Consider the following 23,219-nt stretch of genomic DNA (forward strand, 5'->3'; position numbering starts at 1 on the left):
ACTAGGGCTGTGGCTTCCACATGGGCCTTCAAGAACGAGGCTTCTGTTGATCAGATATGTAGGGCAGCGACTTGGTCTTCACTGCACACTTTTACCAAATTTTACAAGTTTGATACTTTTGCTTCTTCTGAGGCTATTTTTGGGAGAAAGGTTTTGCAAGCCGTGGTGCCTTCCATTTAGGTGACCTGATTTGCTCCCTCCCTTCATCCGTGTCCTAAAGCTTTGGTATTGGTTCCCACAAGTAAGGATGACGCCGTGGACCGGACACACCTATGTTGGAGAAAACAGAATTTATGTTTACCTGATAAATTACTTTCTCCAACGGTGTGTCCGGTCCACGGCCCGCCCTGGTTTTTTTAATCAGGTCTGATATTTTATTTTCTTTAACTACAGTCACCACGGTACCATATGATTTCTCCTATGCAAATATTCCTCCTTAACGTCGGTCGAATGACTGGGGTAGGCGGAGCCTAGGAGGGATCATGTGACCAGCTTTGCTGGGCTCTTTGCCATTTCCTGTTGGGGAAGAGAATATCCCACAAGTAAGGATGACGCCGTGGACCGGACACACCGTTGGAGAAAGTAATTTATCAGGTAAACATAAATTCTGTTTTATCAGGTAAGCATAAATTTCCTTTTGCTAACAATATTAAAAGTGGTGAGCTGTTCTTAGTCCAGTAACAAGTCCAGATTGACTCCTCTATATAATGTAAGTGGTTTAGGAAGGTTTGCCCAATGAGGAAGAAATTGCAGTAAACGGTGTTAATGTATTCAGAACGTTTTCACACTATGCTAGAGTCTTGTAATTACAGGGTATCTGATGCATCTTTAAAGGGTTAGAAATTGTATCATATAATTACATAAATAAAATACATAATTATAGCTTTTATACTCTATGGAATAAAAAAAAAGTATTTGTATAAAAAAGTTTCGAAATACCTTTTTTTTCTTTAAATATATATATATATGAGCGGTAAGGACCGCCCACAAAAGGAGGCTGATTTTGTGATAATTCAGCTACCGCACCCCATCTAACGATAAGGTAGCTGCAAACAGTGAATTAAATATTGTAATTGCTCCACATCACATGCGTACTTGTATCCAAAGGGTATAGCATGCGCATTTGGAGTCTCCACCCGTAATCCACATAATAAAAATCTGCGTGCCTTCAAACTCCTCCTCTGTAGTGCGCAACTACCTTGTGTGTCAACATCACAATCAGGTGTTCTAGAACAGGAGCCTGGATAGTGATGTGACAAAGAAGAGAGTAGATAAGGGCTGCATATGCGCATGCATCTGTCAGGAGCTTGCTGAACTGCGCCTGCGGGCCGCCATGATGTTTCTACCTAGGTAGAACATCATTATAGGGCCAAGATACTTAGCATTATAATGGGTTTGGCAACATTATATATGGGATTAAAAAAATGGGTTTTCTATCCCTTTAAGTAATCCTCAGAGTAGTATATTTTCCAAAGGAAAACTGAAATCCTGGTTCCCAGAAAAAAAATATATGAAGGCCCACAATGAGTACAGGGAGATCAAAACAGCAAGCATATCATTAACTGGGCCTACAAGTGAGGCAATGCAAATCTGACTCTAGTAGCAAAGGGATGGTCAGGAGACTTTTTACTAAACAATCACAGGGCAAGTAAAAGGATTAATGTTTTCTGTTTGTTGTCACAAGTGGTGCAAAGAACTTTGGGTAACACTGGGAGGGATATGCAGTACTGAATAATCAGGCATATGTATTTCCTTTGGTATAATATGTTTGTCATAGTTGTTTTATTTAGTTGATCTTTTAAAATATATATATTTTTAATGCTTAAAACAACTTTATAATTTCACTGAAACTGTGTCTGTGCCCATCACTGCAACAGATGTCTATATCTGATGTCAAACAATAAGAATGAGCCCAGAGGCATAGACATTTCCTTATAACTAGAGCTTCAAGCTTGGGTTTCCCTCTCATGTCAGTGGGTCACACATCCCTCAAACATGCAGGTGATTGCCTTAAAATAGTTATTGGCTGAGAGAAAAGGGACTCTGCCCCCCCCCCCCCTCCCGTTTGACCTAAAGAGCCGAGTGAAAGTGGAAAGAGGCCAGTCTCATAAATGAGAGATCACTTATCCACCTATGGTGCAGGTAATCATCGTAAAAACAATGCTCACTTGTCCCACTTGTCCGTGGACATGAAGTAGATAGAAAATGAAGTTGTTGTCTGTTTTTCTAATTTAATTAGAGAACAGTGAGAGTCTCATATCAGTTGCTACAACTGTGCACCAATGGGGTGTTTGTTAAGGGTTGGGGAGGGACAATTTTATAGCAGTACATTATTTTGGAAAGAATGGAGTAATTGGTAGGTTATTGATATAAAATGTATTAAAGGGACGCTGAACCCAATTTTTTTTATTTTGTAATTCAGAAAGAGCATGCAATTTTAAGCAACTTTCTAATTTACTCCTATTGTCAATTTTTCTTCGTTCTTTTGCTATCATTATTTGAAAAAGAAGGCATCAAAGCTTTTTTTTGGTTTCAGTACTCTGGACAGCACTTTTTTATTGGTGGATGAATTTATCCACCAATCAGCAAGGACAACCCAGGTTGTTTACCAAAAATGGGCCGGCATCTAAACTTTCATTCTTGCATTTCAAATAAAGATACCAAGAGAATGAAGAAAATTTGATAATAGGAGTAAATTAGAAAGTTGCTTAAAATTTCATGCTCAATCTGAATCATGAAAGAAAAATTTGGGTACAGTGTCCCTTTAACTATGGGACAGATTACAAGTGTATCAGTATTTAACGCTCCTGCTCGAACGCTAACTCCCCTAGAAGTAAGATTTCTGCACATGTCTGGTAGTGCTTGGATTACAAAAAAGCCGAACTTATAATATATTCTCTCACAGATGTCAAAGAGCAAAAAAAGTGGGGGGAAAACAAACACCCTTCTCGCAAGCCAACACAATCGCATATTATCAAGTGTGCTAACCCGACATGAAAATATGAATATTACACATTCCAATGTTCTTCACATAGAAGAATATGTTCTATTTATTCATAATACATATTTCTACATATATCTGAGGGTATTATGGTACAGTATATATATATATACATATAGGTATGATTATGTATAGGTATAGAGATATTTATATATAAATATATATGAAAATTTATTTAAAAATACATAGAACATATTCTGCTATGTGCAGAACATTGGAATGTAAAATATTTACAGTAAATACACAGTAAAACACTTTATTAAATACTAGGCGATAAACCTGCCCAGAGGGCAGTCTATTTAAAAAGAAACATAAACCCCAAAGGTAATAATACAAAAAAAAAAAAATGTAAAATTACAGAAAAAAATAAACAAAGTTATCCAAAATAAAAAAATTAAACCTAAACTAATACCACTATAAAAATAAAAAAAATCCTCCTCAAAATAAAAACACCCCCTAATCTAATACTAACCTTAAAAGGGCCTTTTGTTGGGCATAGCCCTAAGTTGTTAAACAGCTCTTTTACTTAAAAAAAATTACCAATCACCCCCTAACCGTAAAACCACCCAAAATAAAAAACTAAGTCTAAAAAACCTAAGCTACCCATTGCCCCTAAAGGGGCATTTGTATGGGCATTGCCCTTAAAGGGCATTCCGCTCTTTTGCTGCCTTTAAAAGGTCAATCAGCTCTTTTACAGCCCCAAAAACCTCAGTTTAAAAACAAGCCACCCCAAAAAAATAAAAAAAGCCTAAGACTAAGCCCCAAATAGGTACTCACCATTCCTAAAGTCCGGCGGTGAAGGTCTTCTTCCAGGCGGCTCCATTATCTTCATCCGGAGCGAAGGCGGTGCGGAGCGGAGGTGCAGAGCGGTCTTTCCCATTGCGCGAATCTGGAGCAGCGGTCCTCAGGGGCAGCGGTCCTCAGCGGCGTGTAGGCTTCTCTTCATCCGATCTCCGTCGTACATTAAAAATTGAATGCAAGGTACCGCATTCAATTTTGGGTACCTTGCATTCCTATTGGCTGAAATTTTGAAATCAGCCAATAGGATTAGAGCTACTGAAATCCTATTGGCTGTTCAAATCAGCCAATAAGATTTCAGTAGCTCTCATTTGATTGGCTGACTTCAAAATTTCAGCCTATAAGAATGCAAGGTACCCCATTTTTAAACGGGTACCTTGCATTCAATCTTTAGTGTGCGGCGATGATCGTCGCCAGTTTTCTGTTCCGCGGTCACCTCCACGCCAGCTTGGTCCTAGATGAAGATAGAAGAGGTTGCCACGCTGGAAGATGTCGCCGCCTCCAAGACTTCACCGTCTGGAAAAAGACCTTCTCCGCCGGGCTTCAGGAACCATGAGTTCCTATTTGGGGGTTAGACTTAGGCTTTTTTTTTTTTTTTTTTTACTTTTAAGATTAGGGATTTAATGGACTTGTAAAAGAGCTAAATGCCGTACAAATGCCCCTTTGGGGCAATGGGTAGTTTAGGTTTTTCAGTGTTAGATTTTTTTATTTTGGGGAGTTTGGTGGGTGGGGGCTTTTACTTTTAGGGGGTCTTAGTACTTTTTAATTGTAAAAGAGCTTTGATGTGTTTTGTGACACTTTTTTTACTTTTGGAAAACCTTTAACCAGAGCTCTGAGGACGCGGTAATCATTCTAGCATAAATCGCAATTGTGCTCACGTGTTTGTGTTTACTTTCAGCTTGTATTAAGAGTGGTAAATGCAACATGCGCAAACATCCGCGATAAACCCCTTTTCACTTGTGCTTAATTGTCAACCCACCACTCGTAATCTGGCCCTATATGGACAAATAGGGACATTAAAGAGCTAACCCTTGCAGAAAGCTTAGACCATACACAGAATATGCCTTTAAGTGAAAAAGGAATTGCCGTCTCTCAAATGATGTGCCCCATGCCACTCTATGTAGCAGACGATTTCCATAGGGATTGAAATCACCTGACTGATAGGGTGCTCTGGGCTATTATTATTATACTTTATTTATGAAGCGCCAACATATTCCACAGCGCTGGCTATGAAATGGACCCTAGTAGAACGTCTATATAATCATTATAATAGAACAAAGGAGGGGCAAAATCAAGTAGGTGGGGGTAGCTACTTTTTAAAAACAACAATCTTGAGCTTCCTTTGTGTTCTTCTAGTTGCCAGGTGATTGTTGTAACAATGATAAATACCTCACAGCATTTGTCTTATTCTAGGTAATCTAGCTAACCAAACCACCCTCTTGCCATATAAATAAGTAATATGTCCACCCATTTTAAAGGGATATTCTAGTCAAAATGAAACTTCCATGATTCAGATAGAGCAGGCAATTATAAACTTTCTAATTTACTTCTTTTATCAAATTTTATTTGTTCTTTTGCTATCTTTATTTGAAGAAGCAAGAATGTAAGCATAGGAGCCCACCTATTTTTGGTTCAGCACCTGGGTAGCACTTTCTAAATGGTGTCTAAATGTACCTGACTCCTAAGCTTACATTCAAATTAAGGTTACCAAGAGAATGAAGAAAAATTGATAATAGGAGTAAATTAGAAAGTTGCTTAAAATTGCATGCTCTATCTGAATCACAAAAGTTTAAGGATGGTGGTCCCACCAAAGTTTTGTGCCAAGTGATCATCATAGTAATAACGATCACCTGGCAGCAACTTTATTTGTTTTGTTACTGGTATCAGGGTTCAAAGTTCCTTATTTTTCTGAGCTAATAAAAAAATTGCAGATATTTAAATAGATCGGATAGCAAGCTGATTGTAAAGGTAGATGACATTTTGTGAAAATGTAAGTATGATTATGTGTTTCAGTGAAGTATTTTGTGTTTGGTGTTTTTGAAAATACAATAGGCAAATGCAAAATGAATTTGGACAGGGATAGGAGCCTGCATGCACTGTCAAAAAAAAATGTCACAATACTTGTTAGCAAACTTTAGCTTATATTTCTATGGTTAGCTACTTTATTCCAATTATTTATTTCCTATACTAGATTGTGAAAATCACAACAAAATTGTGTCAATATTGAAAAGATCTCACCTGCAACTGTTAACATGCCAGCAATTATCAAACAATGGATTGTTATAAACTCCTACATTTGATATTTATACCTTTTTTAGCTCATTAATTGCACTTGCAACAATGCTTCCATTAAAAGCTATTACACAATTTTAGTGGTAAAGTTTAAGTGCATGTAGCCTACCTCCAATGCAGTGCTATGCGGTTTCCACGCACATCCTTCTCTAATCAATGCTTATGGTGTTGATGGTAACCTTAATAAAAATATGTATTTTTTATCTTTTATAGTAGCACAGTGGCAGTGTGGTAGCAGTGTGGGGACACACAAGAGTTTTACAGTATATTTATAGTTTTGTCACAAGGTATTATGGCTGAGTTCATGAAAAATATGGGTTAAAAGGACAGTCAAGTCCAAAATAAACTTTCATGATTCAGATAGATAATGTAATTTTAAAGACTTTTTCAATTTACTTTTATCACCAATATTACTTTGTTCTCTTGATATTCTTAGTTGAAAGCTAAACTTAGGAGGTTCATATGCTAATTTCTTAGACCTTGAAGGCTGCCTCATTTCTGAATGCATTTTGACAGTTTTACATCACTAGAGGGTGTTAGTTCATGTGTATCATATAGATAACACTGTGCTCATGCATGTGGAGTTACCTAGGAGCCATCACTGATTGGCTAAAATGCAAGTTTGTCAAAAGAACTTAAATAAGGGGGCAGTTTGCTGAGGCTTAGATACAAGGTAATCACAGAGGTAAAAAGTGTATTAATATAACTGTGTTGGTTATGCAAAACTGGGGAATGGGTAATAAAGGGATTATCTATCTTTTAAAACAATAACAATTCTGGTGTAGACTGTCCCTTTAAAAAGTGTTTAATGTTACATATCAATTAAAGGTGCAGATTCTGACAGAACATGCAATTTTAAAGAACTTTCCATTGTATTTATTTTAGCTAATTTGTTTCCTTGTGGTATAATTTGTTGAAAACATACCTAGGTATGCTCAGGAGCAGCAATACACTACCAGTAACTTGCTGATGATTGGTTGTTGCACCTTGTCATTGGCTCACCTGATATGTTCGGGTGGCTCCAAATAATGAATTTCTGCTCCTTCAACAAAGAATATCAAGAGAATTAAGCAAATGTTATTTAAAATTGTACTCTACCTTAAAGGGACATTAAACACTTAAAAGAATATAAAATGTTTAATTATATGTAGTAAAACAACTTTGCAATATACTTTAATCCTGAATATTGTGGACTTCCCGAATATCTGTTAAAAGTGGAAGTGCAGACACAGCTGTATTCCACACAGTCATTGGTTACACACTCTAGTAAGCCATTTATAACTGTCCCTAATTGGCCTTCGCATAAAAAGAAAGAAACCTTTACAAAGTTACAATATGGCGGCTCCCACTGCTTTATGGACATTAAAATATTACCATTATTTTTTGCAATAATTAAACAACTAATATAATTTTAAAAAATACATGTCTATATTATTTTCTTTGCTCTGAATATATTATTTTATTGATTAATTATTTATTGTTTGATAAACATTTGGGGTTTCAAGTCCCTTTAAAGGAATAGTCTAGCCAAAATTAAGCTTTCAGATTCAGATAGAGCATGCAAGTTTAAGTAACTTTCTAATTTACTCCTATTATCATTTTTTTCTTCATTCTCTTGTTATATTTATTTGAAAAAGCAAGAATGTAAGCATAGGAGCCGGCCCATTTTTTTGTTCAGCACCTGGATAGCACTTTCTGATTGGTGTCTAAATGCAGCCACCAATCAGCAAGTGCTACCCAGGTTCTGAACCAAAAATGGTCCGGCTCCTAAGCTTACATTCAAATAAAGATACCAAGAGAACAAAGAAAAATGAATAATGGGAGTAAATTAGAATGTTGCTTAAAATTGCATGCTCTATCTGAATCATGAAAGTTTAATTTTGACTAGACTATTCATTTAATGGAATAGGAAAGTCAAAATGAAAGTTGCATGATTCAGATAGAGCATGTCATTTTAAGACACTTTTAAATTCACTTCTATTTTCAAATGTGCTTCGTTCTCTTAGTATCCCTTGTTAAAAAATGAATACGCACATATCCTACACTAGTGGGAGCTGCTGCTAATTGGTGCCTGCACACATTTGTCTCTTGTGATTGGCTAAATAGATATTTTCAGCTTCCGGTCAGTAGTGCAATGCTGTCCCTTCAGCAAAGGATAACAAGAGAATGAAGAAAATTTGGTAATAGAATTAAATTGGAAAGTTGTTTAAAATTGTATGTTCTATCTTAATCATAAAAGAAAATGTTGGGGTTTACTATCCCTTTAAGTAACAAAATCCATATATTTAAATTCTTCTTCTTTTACTTCTACAAAAGACATAAGCACAGCTGTCTGACAACATCCCAGCACATCATAATGCATTTGATTTTTTGGTGTTGTAGTATTTTAGCTTCCGAACCAACACAACAATTCAGTGGCAGTGTCAAAAAATAAATAAAGAAAAGAAGCCAGTCTTTGAAACTGTCACCAACATTTATAGAAGCCATCAGCAGTCCCTGCAAAAGTCCATCTGTCTTTAGTGTATTACTATGTCATATATTATAATGTGGCAGAAGGTATGATATAAAAATCACATGATTTGTTTATTATCATAAGCAGTATAAAAGCATATAAATTAGTTTATTGGTTATGGATAACAGTAGTGAGTGATATGTTTTAATAGAGAATTAGCTGAAATGTCTTCAGTTACAGAAACAGAGCTTTTGAAAGTTTAACCCACTGACCACCTAAGGGGACTACAGTAGTATTATTTACACTGTCTAATGTTTCCTGCTGCCGTTTTACTTCTCTCTTTTCTGTGATGTTTGCATCCTTAGTATTCTGCGTCAGGCATTCTTTTACGGTTTTTGCGTCTCTTGGGTGTGGTGAGACAATTGTTTATTGTTGACAAGAGTTAAACAACCCTTCTAGCCCATATCCTGTGTAACAAAACTGTTGCATTTACCATAAGTGTAGCTTTATCTTTATTATTCAGTTATGGTTCTGTGTTTACCACTTCCACTGGAAGGCTGTTCCATATACCTAACACTATTACCATAAATTATCCCAAATTACTCAACCATTTTAATGTATCCTAATTTCAGCAGTCTGGTACTGAAGTGTATGAAAGAAAGATAAAAAAGCCAAGAACTAGTAAATATTATATTAAGCACAAAGAAAATGTCACTGTTTTATTACTGTTGAGGTTTTTAAATCTTTATTTCTATAAAACATTAATTTCATTAAGTGATAACATTATACCATTGAGTCTCCTATAACAGTAGTTTTTGTTTAGTTTAACATAATTAAAGGGACAGTAATCAAAACACCACCTTGATTTTAGTACACATTTCTGTCGTCTTGCTACAAATTAACATAAGAAAAATTTAAAAATGTAATAAAAATAACATCTTGTTTGCTGTAATTGTTTTTCAGTAGCCAAACTCGGCCACAACTGACAAGGCTAGCCATAGTCATATTGTTAGCATAAAGAGCATTGTTCTGCAGTGTTTATTATTAAAAGCGAACTAGGGATAATTTATAGCAAAGTTAACTTTGAGAAGACCACAGTGTGCTTTATTTCAGTTCTGTGAAACTGAGCTAAATTACATGAAATGCGCTTAACAAATAATATAATTATATTGCAAAGTAGTTTTTTTTTTACATATAACTAAGCATTTTATATTAATCTTTCAATGTATTTACTGTCCCTTTAAAGATTAAATGGATATATTTGGGATATCCTGTGAACTGAAATTGTTTTATATACAATTTCTGTTTTGTGTGCGATACAAATGAACAACAATTTATGCTGGAATCTATTTTTAATTAGATCTTCTGGACGTATATATATTACTTTTACTTAACTATACAATCTACATCTGTAAAAAATAAATAGAAACAAAATAAAAACAAACAAAATAAAACTGTGATTGCCAGAAAGGGGTTTAGATTAACTGGCCTATTGTCCAAAGGTTGAGAAAAATAAGCAACAAAGTAATTATGACGCATTTAATTGTTTTCCTTGAGGATAAAAAAATCCCTTTTGTTTTGGTTGCAGGAACGCTGTGGGTGAATGCAGCTGCCAGGTGTCTCTGATTCTCAGGCAAAGTCCAGCAGGCAGAGAGCTCACAGAGTAAGTTGCTGCAGGGTTCTCAGGCCGACACTGAGCGGCTGCTATTTTTTACTCTGTTAATTCCTTTCCCTCCCAGACCTGAGAGCCAACCTAATCCCCCAAATGTGACCTATCATACAAAGCTGAAGCAGAGACTGAGAGAAAGTTTCACAGTAAGGCAGATTTTTTTTTTTTGGCCCTTTCCCTTATAAGGCCACTGAAGTCATCACTGATGCAATAAAGCAATGGACTGTATTCATTCTAATCAAACTTCCCTCCCCTAAGGACATTTCTTCCTAGCACAGAAATTGTTTGATTTTAAAGCCAAACCTCCCTAAGTGCCTCTCTCTTTCCTTTTGCTGACATTCAGGCAGAAGGAGCAGCAGCCAGGCTTTGCAGAGAGAGATGGATGTGAACATGATGAAGATTCATTAAGGTTTAGCAGAGTCATAAAGAAACCTGAAGAGGAGGAAGAGACTATTCGTGGGGTACTCAAGAGGAGAGTAGAAGTCAAAGAAAACACAGAGGAGAAGCTTAGGCAGCAGGAGGCACAGCAGCTGGACTTCCGCAAGGTGTTGGGAAAGAAGGTGAGCACAAGGAGTTTTTCTGAGGAGGAAATAAAAGACTTCCAGGCCGAGCAAATGGACTTCAGAGCCAACCTTCAAAGACAGGTCAAACCCAAGGCCTTGTCGGAAGATGAACGTAAGGTACACAGCACACAGCAGGTTGACTTCCGCTCTGTATTGGGCAAGAAGCCTTCAACCCCAAAAACCCCTCTGCCAGAGAAGGTATCCTCAAAGCCAGCAACCCCTGATTTCAGGTCACTACTAGGAAATAAGAAGAAAATACCCACTGAGAATGGCAATGGTACCAGCAATAGCATTAGCAATAACACCAATGCCCATGAGGATGTCAAACCTCCTTTAAAACCCAAGGAAGAGAAAAATGAGGTCAACTGCTGTACAGTAGTAGATGGGGAGGTAGAGAAGAACAAGGTCCAAGTTGTGGGAACACCACCAATATTTTCAGAGACCTTGCAGGACAAGCATTTGGTAGATGGGGAGAAGCTTGTGCTGCAGTGCCGTGTTTCTTCTGAACCACCACCAACAATAACATGGACTCTTGACAGCAAAGTTATTAAGTCATCCAAGTTCATCGTACTCTCCCAAGAAGGTAATTTTTAAATGAACACACCTGTTTAAATAATATATTTTTCTGCTTTCCGTTTGTATATAGCACTAAACTGCAATTTAATTTTTAAACCTAACTAAGACCAGAAAAAAAAAAGTGTTATGCAGATTTTTTTTCATATTTTTACATATAGTTTATCAAATGAGTACATTTGTTTACCATTCCAGTTAATTTATAGATAAAACTAAAGAATATGTACATGCAAGCAGCCTTGCTTAATGAAAGCATCACTGGTACCTTACTGTCTTCATTGAAGGTTGTCTGAATGTAGGAAGAAAACTACTTTGTCAACTATATTCCAGTATTTAGATACAGTGGATCTAGTGAACCTGAATTCTTTAAAATAACAGCCTTATTAGAACTTGCTCAACATGTGATTGACAAAAGAAAAAAAATCATACTAAAATGATTCATTTGCTCTTGCTCTCTGTCTGTATTGACATTCTGATAGACTTGTTTGCATGCATGCTTTTAAATATTGAATCTTAAGAAATGCCAATTAATTTAAGTAATTTGACAGTAAAGGTATTTGCAACAGATATCTAAAACAGGTTTATTTTTATATTTATAATATACTTAATTCAATAAATATATATAATATCTATACATTGTTTAAATAAAATAAATAGCATTGAGTCTGTAATTAAGAATGCAGTCTATATTTTAGCAGTTCATGTTGCACAGTCATTTATTCTATACTAGTTCAGCCTGATCTCTAAGTCAGAAATGCAAAGCCTCTGACAATAACCTCTTGTAGAAGCTAATATTATTTTATGTATATCATGCTTAGAGGTTAATAACGGAAGTCAAAGTAACTTAAAGGATTATTTTAAAAACTGCATTGCAAAGATTTAATAAAGAGGTTAATTATCCTCCAATACATCAAGGAAAACCTGGAAGTTGCCCGTGGTAAAACATAGATTTATCTGCATGTAAGGTCAGAAGTTGCCTAATGCTGTGTTACAATAGCTTACAGATGTGTGTTTTGCTGGTCTGATTCAGGTTATTGTGTCTAATTTAGTAGATATAGTTGTATTATTGCAGGTTAGGGAACGTTTATTTATGGGTTTATTCAAGTCTTGTAGTTTATGGACCTGCTGCACAATGCAACCCCAGTAAGAAACAAATACTAAAACTAAGATGATAAATTACCAGGGCCCTGACCATGCAAGATAGTGGGGACAAGAATGTGAATGGAAAACAGACAATTTATACAATGGACGCAATTGGATGTAAACATAAAATGGAATGATAGAAATGGGCACTTTACTACCATATTAGGGCAGAAATAGATACCTTGTTTAGTGTTAGAAGAACTTACACTGTCATATTTAGCTTGCCTGCTTTGTTATGCATCCTCACCTCTATGGCACTATAAGGGTTACATACACTGCACGCCAAAACATATTCAGATGGAGTCCTAGGGATCAGGCTGTGTAAACCTCTCAGATGGCACAGAGCCTGAATCTCCAACATGTAAATGTTCAATATTGTTTATTTGGCTAAATGTATTGTATGTATTTGTAGCTTTGAAGCTAAACCACATCCTTTTTTGTCTAAAGTAAAAATAACTGGGAAAAACACAATGCCCAGACTCCCACACTTCTACGCCTACAGATTGAATACAAATTGCTGGTGATAGGCTTGTTAATTCACTGCCAAAATGCTCTGTTAAATAAAGTCCTAGCACATCCAAATCATAGCTCCAGATGTATCATATGCTAATATAGAGGAATACACTGATACAATGCAGGGAGTGCATACAAATAAATACCAGCCTCTGTGGCAAAAACAAAAATCTTTCATTGTTCCATATTAAAACACAGTTCCAAATGCACATACTGTATACAATCATGATGAATGCATCTTATGCGCTTTTTACCTTTATGCCTTAATTATAGGTGCTGTGATTTGGTATATACATTGTTTGTTTTATTTTATGTGTATTGCACCATTACAACTCTGAGCATTTAATTTATCTGGGGATTGTTTTTCTAAATTATGGACAAATAGACCAACTTGTTCATATACATTGAATTGCCTTAAAGGGACATTAAACACTGAATAAAGCATTGCTTGAATAATGTATTCAGAGGAAATATTTGCCAGATAATAATGTGTACATGTTTTTAAAAAAAATTATATTAGTTGTTTAAATATTGAAAAAAAATAAGGGTAAAGTTAATGTCTATAAAGCAGTGGGTGCTGCCATATTGTAACTTAGGTTTCCTTTTCCGCTGAGTCCAATTAGGAATGGTTATAAATGGCTTAATAGAGTGTGTAAGGTATAGCTGTGTCTGCAATTCCATGTTTAACATGAATTGGAAAGCCCACAATATTCAGAATTAAATTACAGGAAAGGAGAACAAAATTAAAAAAGTATATTTATAGTTATAGTAGAATTTATACTAATATATTGAGGTGTTTAATGTCCCTTTAAACCTGTAGTTGGGACACTTTGTTGACTGAGTGCATTGTGCATACTCGCAATGGTATGAATGAGATTCACTAGCCATGTAGGGACACTGCCAAGGAAAATTCTAGGAGAGATGACACTACCCTTTCTATAGTCTCTGGAATTTGCTGTTTGTTGTATTGCCTTGCCAAGACTTCATACATCTAGAGCCTGGCAAGAGATGGCATATTTGACACTTTGGGGTCGATTTATTAAAGTGCGAGCGGACATGATATGATGTAGCGTATCATGTCCGCCACACATCAATAAATGCCGACAACGTACGCTGTTGGCATTTATCATTGCACAAGCAATTCTTGTGAACTGCTTGTGCAATGCCGCCCCCTGCAGATTCACTGCCAATCGGCCGCTAGCAGGTGGTGTCAATCAGCCCGATCGTATAGGATCGGGCGGATTGATGTCCGCAGCTTCAGAGCAGGCGGACCAGTTATGGAGCATGAGCTTAATAATTCGGCCCCCTTATCTCAAAACGATTGAAGATGTATAAATTGGGGGGAAAAAAATTCTATAATCACGCAGCTTCATTCAGATATTACAGTTATATGTAAAACTGGACACTCAAGTCAAAATTAAACTTTCATGATTCAGATAGAGCATCAGATTTTAAACAACTTTCCAATTTACTTCTATTAAAGGGATACTAAACCCAATTTTTTTCTTTCATGATTCTGATAGAGCATGCCATTTTAAGCAACTTTCTAATTTACTCCTATTAATGTTTTTTTTTGTTTCTCTTGGTATCTTTATTTGAAAAGCATTAATGTAAGCTTAGAAGCTGGCCAATTTTTGGTTCAGCACCCTGAAAAAAATGGGTTTAGTGTCCCTTTAACAAAACATGCACAGTCTTTTTATATTTAAACTTTTTGAGTCACCAGCTCCTACGGAGCATGTGCAAGAATACACAGAATATACTGTACATATATGCATTTGTGATTGGCTGATGGCTGTCACATGATACAGGAGGAGTGGAAATAGACATAACTTTGAAATTTGTCAGAAAAAAATCTACTACTCATTTGAAGTTTAGACTAAGTGCTACTGCATTGTCTTTTTTATCATGCATTTGTTGATTATGCAAATATACTGTTTTACTGGTCCTTTAAATGCAAAAGTGCCAGTCAGTTTCAAGTTTTAGGCCTGCCCATCAGTTCCAATGTGAAGCATTTTGCATTACATGGTACATCCTCTTGTTTGTGAATGAGTAGTGGATAGCAATAAAATTATTCATCTAATCACACACCTCAAACCTTTCTTTATCTTTAGTGAAATGCACTAAGCAAAACACTGCAAAACTCTGCATATATGAGGAAAATCTTAAATGTAATAGAGTTTATTAAAGTATAAAAGTGATCTATTTTGTAAAAAAAAAACTATTAAAAAAGAGTTTGTGAGATTGCCACAGAAAATTCAAAATCATTTGTGAAGGTATAACTTTTACTAAGCAGTGTAGTAGATAAGAGGCTTAGATGTCCAGTGAAAATGGAAAAGACCAACATTAAAGGGACATAAAACAAATTGGGCTAAAGACAAAATATAATAATATGTACTTTAATTACTTTACCTGCAAATTTATACTGCAGTGCCTCGCCATGAACCCTTTCTTTTTAGTTTCTGAATTGTAAAGCTCTAACTCCCCACACATATTTCCTTCTATGGCTATATCTATATCTATTGTTGTTTTGGTAGAATGCAAAAATGCATAGGGATTATCTGCTGGAGCATGTCTAGAAGCTGTGAACTCAGTTGAAATACAATGCCTGTGTCTAAACACTGATAAGGGGGGTGGTGTTGCTCCAGGCAGCTTAGCTATGTAATTTATTTTGCTTATACAGTATTTGAAAATTATTTTAATATACTTGCCAGCAATTTTTAAACATTTTTTTTATGCAAACTATTTTTAATTAATTATCCCTTTTTATCATATGCACATATCTCAACCTGTTTTATGTCCCTTTAAAGGATGCATGTGATAAGCATAATGCTATTCTGAATATTCAGTAAGTTCAGGCAGCTAATTCTCAAAGTAGGCTCTTTTTAACTGTAAAATCCAAGCAATATACTTACTACTTGATGACCCCTCCATATGTCTATTGCCTCTGCTCTCCACTGTTTTAATATAATGATAAAATTGGTAAATAATCTGGCAAATCCCTTCTTAAAGATTATTCCCCACCTCCCTGCAACCCTCACTGATGTTCACTAGATCATCTTTTGTTACAAATCTACCATTCATTCCTCCTCATAGATTATCATCCATTACAGTTCTTCCACCCTCTTCCATGAGCGCTTTTATAGAGAATCTATTACAGACCATCTACCTTGTCCATGCAACTTTTCCTACATAATTACCAGTTTCAGATCTGCTACACTTTCCATGAACATGCTTCCTTGACAGGTCATCCACAAAATTAATATACAACAGCAACTTGCTTCTCTTCCTTCTGTCCTATTAAACATAATCCATCTTCTCTCAGTACTTTCTTCTAGATCAACATCTCTTATCTGCCCACCCTTTCTCTGCACCCTCATATAGACCATCACCACTTAAAGATCATGCACCATGCTCTGCATTTCAATATAGATAATCATCTTGTACAAATCTTCCACCATCTTCCTACACCCCTTCTTAGATAATCACTACCGATGGGTGAAAGTAAGCATTTTGTCATTTCAATTGTTCCCCTAGACATTCTATAGAACAACTGTTAGCAGTTGAATACTGAATGTAACATTCAAATAATGCATTTGAATTTTGATTATCCCACCTTAATTTTGGATAATAACAACCTTAATTCTGAACTCTCCAAATTATTGGCCATTTTGTGTCCAATGATGTCACCACTACGATGTGCACTTACTGTTACTAGCAGACAAACATCTACTTAAAGGGACAGTCAAGTCCAAAAAAAACTTTCATGTTTCAAATAGGGCATGTAATTTTAAACAACTTTCCAATTTACTTTTATCACCAATGTTGCTTTGTTCTCTTGGCATTCTTAGTTGAAAGCTAAACCTAGGAGGTTCATATGCTAATTTCTTAGACCTTGAAGGCCACCTCTAATCTAAATGCATTTTGATAGCTTTTCACCACTAGAGGAATTAGTTCACGTGTTTCATATAGATAACGTTGAACTCATGCACGTGAATTTACCATGGAGACAGCACTGATTGGCTAAAATGCAAGTCTGTCAAAAGAACTGAAATAAGGGGGCAGTCTGCTGAGGCTTAGATACAAGGTAATCACAGAGGTAAAACGTGTATAATTATAACTGTGTTGTTCTTTCAAAACTGGGGAATTGGTTATTAAGGGATTATCTATCTTTTAAAACAACAACAATTCTGGTGTTGACTGTCCCTTTAATCAGACATTATACTTCGATCATCAATGTAAGGGCAGAATGTGTAAATGCTATATTTTTTGCCCAAAAAAAATGTGAGGTAAAAGTTGTTTAAAGTTGTAGCAGTATCAGTTCTGTAATGCTTGGCTAAATAGGAACTTTATTTATTTATGTTTTTAGCATGTTAAAATGCTGCTCTTTCATATAGATGACAGGTATTTTTCGAGTAGTAACCCTTTAAGTAGATCTATACATTCCCAAGCACAATTTTTGATTAGTTGAACTAAACAGCAAAATGTGTATAACTTTAAATGTTTATTACTAGAATTTCCAGGAAGATGCTTAACAGACTTTCAAGAGTCTCTTCCTATAAGCGCGAGTAGGGTATTAGGTTTTTTTCCCACTTTTTTTGCTCCATTGGGTTCTATGGGGGAATAGATTACGCAATATTCTAAGTTTGGCTTTTTACGCACCTCCGGTTAGCGCAAGAGCAAAAACAGTTTACTTTCAACTTGTAATAGGAGTATATGAGTTAACGCTCACCTGGAGCATTAAATAATGCTCCACTTGTAATCTGGACCACTGTGTTAAATAATAGTATTTACTGAACCTAAAGTTCAGTGTCTAGGTCCATAACCCCTTCTCTCATGTAGACCACCTTGTTGGGAAATAGTGGTGGTCCACTTACTGTAGCTCCCCCGGAAAGCAAATAAAATTATTTTATGATTAAGAGCAAACCATTTAAAAAACTTTCCATTTAACTTCTATTATCAAATGATCTTCGTCCCCGTGATATTCTGTGTTGAAGAGATACCTAGGTAGGCATCTGGAGCACTACACGGCAGGAAATAGTGCTGCCCTCTAGTGTCCTTGCAAATTGATAACATTTGTGCAAAACTGCTGCCATATAGTGCTCCAGAAATGGGCTCGCTCCTGAGCATACGTCCCTGCTTTTCAACTAAAGATACCAAGAGAAAGAAGAAAATTGATAATAGAAGTAATGCTCTATCTGAATTGTGAAATAAATATTTTGGGTTTCATATTCTTTTAATAATAAGCTTTTTGCACCCCAAATGGCTAGAAATGATAGGCCTGATTGCAAAATATACTGCAGAAAACCATGTTACAACTCAATGAACACACACACAGGCGTCTGTTCACACGCATGTGTGTATGTAGGTGCAAGTGTAAGTTTATGTGTGAATGTGCGTGTACATGCGTGTATGTGTGCAATTGCATGTGTGTGAGTGAATGTGTGTGCGTGTCTGCAAGTGTGTGCGTGCCTATCTGCAAGTTCATGTGTATTTGTGTGTGCATGTGTTAATATGTGTATGTGTGTGCATGTGTGTGAGTGAATGTGCATGTGTTTTTTGCAAGTGTGTGTGTGTAAACCTGCAAGTGTGTATATGTGTGTGTGTTTGTGCAAGGGCATGTGTGTGTGAGTGTATGTGCATGTGTTTTTTGCAAGTGCGTGTGTGTATATCTGCAAGTGTGTATATGTGTGTGTTTGTGCAAGGGCATGTGTTTATTTGTGTGCGTGTGTGTGAATTTGCATGTGTTTTTTGCAAGTGCGTGTGTGTATATCTGCAAGTGTGTATATGTGTGTGTTTGTGCAAGGGCATGTGTTTATTTGTGTGCGTGTGTGTGAATTTGCATGTGTTTTTTGCAAGTGCGTGTGTGTATATCTGCAAGTGTGTATGTGTGTGTGTTTGTGCAAGGGCATGTGTTTATTCGTGTGTGTGTGAGTGTATGTGCATGTGTTTTTTGCAAGTGCGTGTGTGTATATCTGCAAGTGTGTATGAGTGTGTATTTGTGCAAGGGCATGTGTGTATACATGTGTGTGAATGTGCGTGTGTTTGCAAGTGCGTGTGTGTATATCTGCAAGTGTGTATGTGTGTGTGTTTGTGCAAGGGCATGTTTATTCGTGTGTGTGTGTGAATTTGCATTTGTTTTTTGCAAGTGCGTGTGTGTATATCTGCAAGTGTGTATGAGTGTGTGTTTGTGCAAGGGCATGTGTGTATACATGTGTGTGTGTGAGAGTGAATGTGCATGTGTTTTTTGCAAGTGCGTGTGTGTATATCTGCAAGTGTGTATGAGTGTGTATTTGTGCAAGGGCATGTGTGTATACATGTGTGTGTGTGAGTGAATGTGCATGTGTTTTTTGCAAGTGCGTGTGTGTATATCTGCAGGTGTGTATGAGTGTGTATTTGTGCAAAGGCATGTGTATATACATGTGTGTGAATGCGCGTGTGTTTGCAAGTGCGTGTGTGTATATCTGCAAGTGTGTATGTGTGTGTGTTTGTGCATGGGCATGTGTGTATACGTGTGTGGGAATGTGCGTGTGTTTGCAAGTGCGTGTGTGTATATCTGCAAGTGTGTATGTGTGTGTGTTTGTGCAAGGGCATGTGTTTATTCGTGTGTGTGTGTGAATTTGCATTTGTTTTTTGCAAGTGCGTGTGTGTATATCTGCAAGTGTGTATGAGTGTGTGTTTGTGCAAGGGCATGTGTGTATACATGTGTGTGTGTGAGAGTGAATGTGCATGTGTTTTTTGCAAGTGCGTGTGTGTATATCTGCAAGTGTGTATGAGTGTGTATTTGTGCAAGGGCATGTGTGTATACATGTGTGAGTGAATGTGCATGTGTTTTTTGCAAGTGCGTGTGTGTATATCTGCAGGTGTGTATGAGTGTGTATTTGTGCAAAGGCATGTGTATATACATGTGTGTGAATGCGCGTGTGTTTGCAAGTGCGTGTGTGTATATCTGCAAGTGTGTATGTGTGTGTGTTTGTGCATGGGCATGTGTGTATACGTGTGTGTGAATGTGCGTGTGTTTGCAAGTGCGTGTGTGTATATCTGCAAGTGTGTATGTGTGTGTGTTTGTGCAAGGGCATGTGTTCGTGTGTGTGTGTGAGAGTGAATGTGCATGTGTTTTTTGCAAGTGCGTGTGTGTATATCTGCAGGTGTGTATGAGTGTGTATTTGTGCAAAGGCATGTGTATATACATGTGTGTGAATGCGCGTGTGTTTGCAAGTGCGTGTGTGTATATCTGCAAGTGTGTATGTGTGTGTTTGTGCATGGGCATGTGTGTATACGTGTGTGTGAATGTGCGTGTGTTTGCAAGTGTGTGTGTGTGTATATCTGCAAGTGTGTGTTTGTGCAAGGGCGTGTGTGTGTGTGCAAGGGCATGTGTGTGTGTGAATATAAGTTACTGCTAGTTACTGCACTGAGCTTTGAGTTAAAGTGCAGATAATTAACATGTGCTTCCTTCCATACAAACTGCTCTAATGTCAGAGGAAATGTTTGGTGATTAGCTGGATGGACAGTTATTTGACCTTGTCTGCTTCATTTGTGATGGTTCAGTTTGCACTTGTCACAGGAAAATGTAAATAGGGGTGGGAATTTATAAATAAAATATGCAGCACTGAGCACAGCTAAAGAGACCCATCCCTGGTCAAGCTGACATAGTATTTAATGGCAGGGTTCTTTTTCTACCCCATTTGCTTGTCTTTTTTTCTTAACTGCTTAAAACCTTTAGGACGGCATGGAACATCCTACCTTTTTTGTCATCTTGCACCCTCCTCCTTTTATTTAATGGGAAATCCAACTGGGGCGTGTCTAGTATCGTAGGTAGTTCACTATGATATGATCCTGGCCTTGAAATCACATGACCACATAGACTATCCCGTGATTTTGTTTTTCAAACAAGTGTTTACATCAGAACAAACACTGCATGAACGGGTAAATGTCTTTATTATTGTTGTTATTAGTAGTATTAGTAATAATCTTGTTTTATGTCTTTTGCACTTTTTATTACAGCACTTTGGAATATGTTGGTACTTTAAAAAGAAATATCAATATTTCTGATTACAATTTAAGAAGTCACTCTATGATCTGTTAAACAGCATAAGTAGGTGACCTTAAATAATATAAGATAATTCCCATGAAAGGACCAGTAAATACAATAGATTTGCATAATCAACAAATGCACTATAAAAAGACAATGCGATAGCACCTAGGGGCATATTTATCAAGAGCCGAATGGCCCCTGATGCGCTCGTTGGAAACAGAAGTTATGAAGCAGTGGTCTTAAGACCACTGCTCCTTAACTGGTCTGCCTGCTCTGAGGCTGTGGACATCAATTCGCCCAATCCTATACGATCGGGTTGATTGACCCCCTGCTAGCGGCCAATTTGCAGGGGGCGGCATTGCACAAGCAGTTCTCCAGCGATCTCGGTCGGACATGATACGCAGTCCGCATTAATCATTGACCCAGACAGTCCCAGTTTCCATTTGTGTGTCTGGAATTGAAGCTTAGAGTTTAGTAGGAAATGTGGTGCAAATATAAGCTGCCTAGTAGTACTGTAATAGTACTGTTATTCTTACAGCTCTTGCATAATGCATAGCTGTGTGTGTGTGTGTGTGTGTGTGTTAAAAAGTGAGTTTCTTTGTATGTGTGCAAGAGAGAATCTATGTAAGTGTATGTGTGTGTGAGAGCGTGTCTTTGTGGGTGTGTGAGAGAGTATGTGTGTGTGTTAGTGTGTGAGTATAAGTGTGTTAGTGTGTGAGAGTATGTGTGTGTGTTAGTGTGTGAGAGTATGTGTGTGTGCTAGTGTGTGAGAGTATGTGTGTGTTACTGTGAGAGTATGTGTGTGTTACTGTGAGAGTATGTGTGTGTTAGTGTGAGAGTATGTGTGTGTTAGTGTATGAAATTTGGAGTGTGTGTGTGTGAGATAGAGAGTGAGTGAGAGTTTGAATATCTGTGTGAGAGTTTTTGTTTATTTTCTATTATAAGAATTGTATACTCTGCAAAAAATAAATTGGCTGTGCATGGTGCAAGAATGTTCTGGGTTTGGCCTGAACTAAAGATGACAACCCTAGGCATATATGTACAACTATACACCCACCAGTTCACTGCAGTTTTAATAGAGATGTTAAAGGGACAGTATACACCATTTGTCATATAACTGCATGTAATAGACACTACTGTAAAGAAGAGTATGCACAGATACTGATATAAAAATCCAAAAAAACACCTTTTAAAAACTTACGTCTAGATTACGAGTTTTGCGGTAAGAGCTGCTCGGTGCTAACTTGCAAGTTATTTCTACCGCTCACCTCCATATAGCGCTGCTATTACAGGTTTTCATAAACCCGGCGTTAGCAGGCAATAAGTGAGCGTAGAGCAAAATTGAGTTCCATACCGCACTCCAATACCAGCGCTGCTTTGAGCTGGTTTTACGTGCTCGTGCACGATTTCCCCATAGACATCATTGGGGAGAGCCGGCTAAAAAAAAGCCTAACACCTGCAATAAAGGAGCGTAAAGCTCCGTAACGCAGTCCCATTGATTCCTATGGGGAAAGAAAAGTTATGTTTACACCTAACACCCTAACATAAACCCTGAGTCTAAACACCCCTAATCTGCCACTCCCGACATCGCCGACACCTACATGACACTTATTAACTCCTAATCTGCCGCCCCTATATCGCCGACACCTACATTAAATTTTTTAATCCCTAATCTGCCGCCCGGCCGCCCCCAATGTCGCCGCCACCTACATTACACTTATTAACCACTAATCTGCCGCCCCTAACATCGACGCCAGCTACCTACATTTATTAACCCCTAATCTGCCACCCCCAACGTCGCCGCCACTATACTAAAGTTATTAAACCCTAAATCTAACCCTAACACCCACTAACGTTAATGTAATTAAAATAAATCTAAATAAAACCTGCTATTAATAACTAAATAATTCCTCTTTAAAACTAAATATTTACCTATAAAATAAACCCTAAGCTAGCTACAATATAACTAATAGTTACATTGTAGCTAGCTTAGGTTTTATTTTTATATCACAGCTAAGTTTGTATTTATTTTAACTAGGTAGACTAGTTAGTAAAGAGTTATTAACTATTTACTAACTACCTAGCTAAAATAAATACATATTTACCTGTAAAATAAAACCTAACCTGAGTTACACTAACACCTAACCTTACACTACAATTAAATCAATTACATTTATTAAATA

The 23,219-nt window shown here is 36.9% G+C and overlaps 1 protein-coding gene across 2 annotated transcripts in view; it reads left to right on the top strand.

Moving 5' to 3' along the window:
* Nucleotides 1–23,219, top strand: part of MYLK (myosin light chain kinase) — an 842,949-nt gene that overhangs the window by 603,362 nt on the left and 216,368 nt on the right. For both annotated transcript variants that reach the window (XM_053698066.1, XM_053698065.1), the window contains 2 exons: nt 10,132–10,206; nt 10,556–11,358. In XM_053698066.1, coding sequence (XP_053554041.1) covers nt 10,132–10,206; nt 10,556–11,358 — 878 coding nt within the window. The remainder of the gene's footprint in view (nt 1–10,131; nt 10,207–10,555; nt 11,359–23,219) is intronic.

This window comes from Bombina bombina, chromosome 1, assembly GCF_027579735.1.
Source record: "Bombina bombina isolate aBomBom1 chromosome 1, aBomBom1.pri, whole genome shotgun sequence".
Lineage (NCBI taxonomy): Eukaryota > Metazoa > Chordata > Amphibia > Anura > Bombinatoridae > Bombina > Bombina bombina.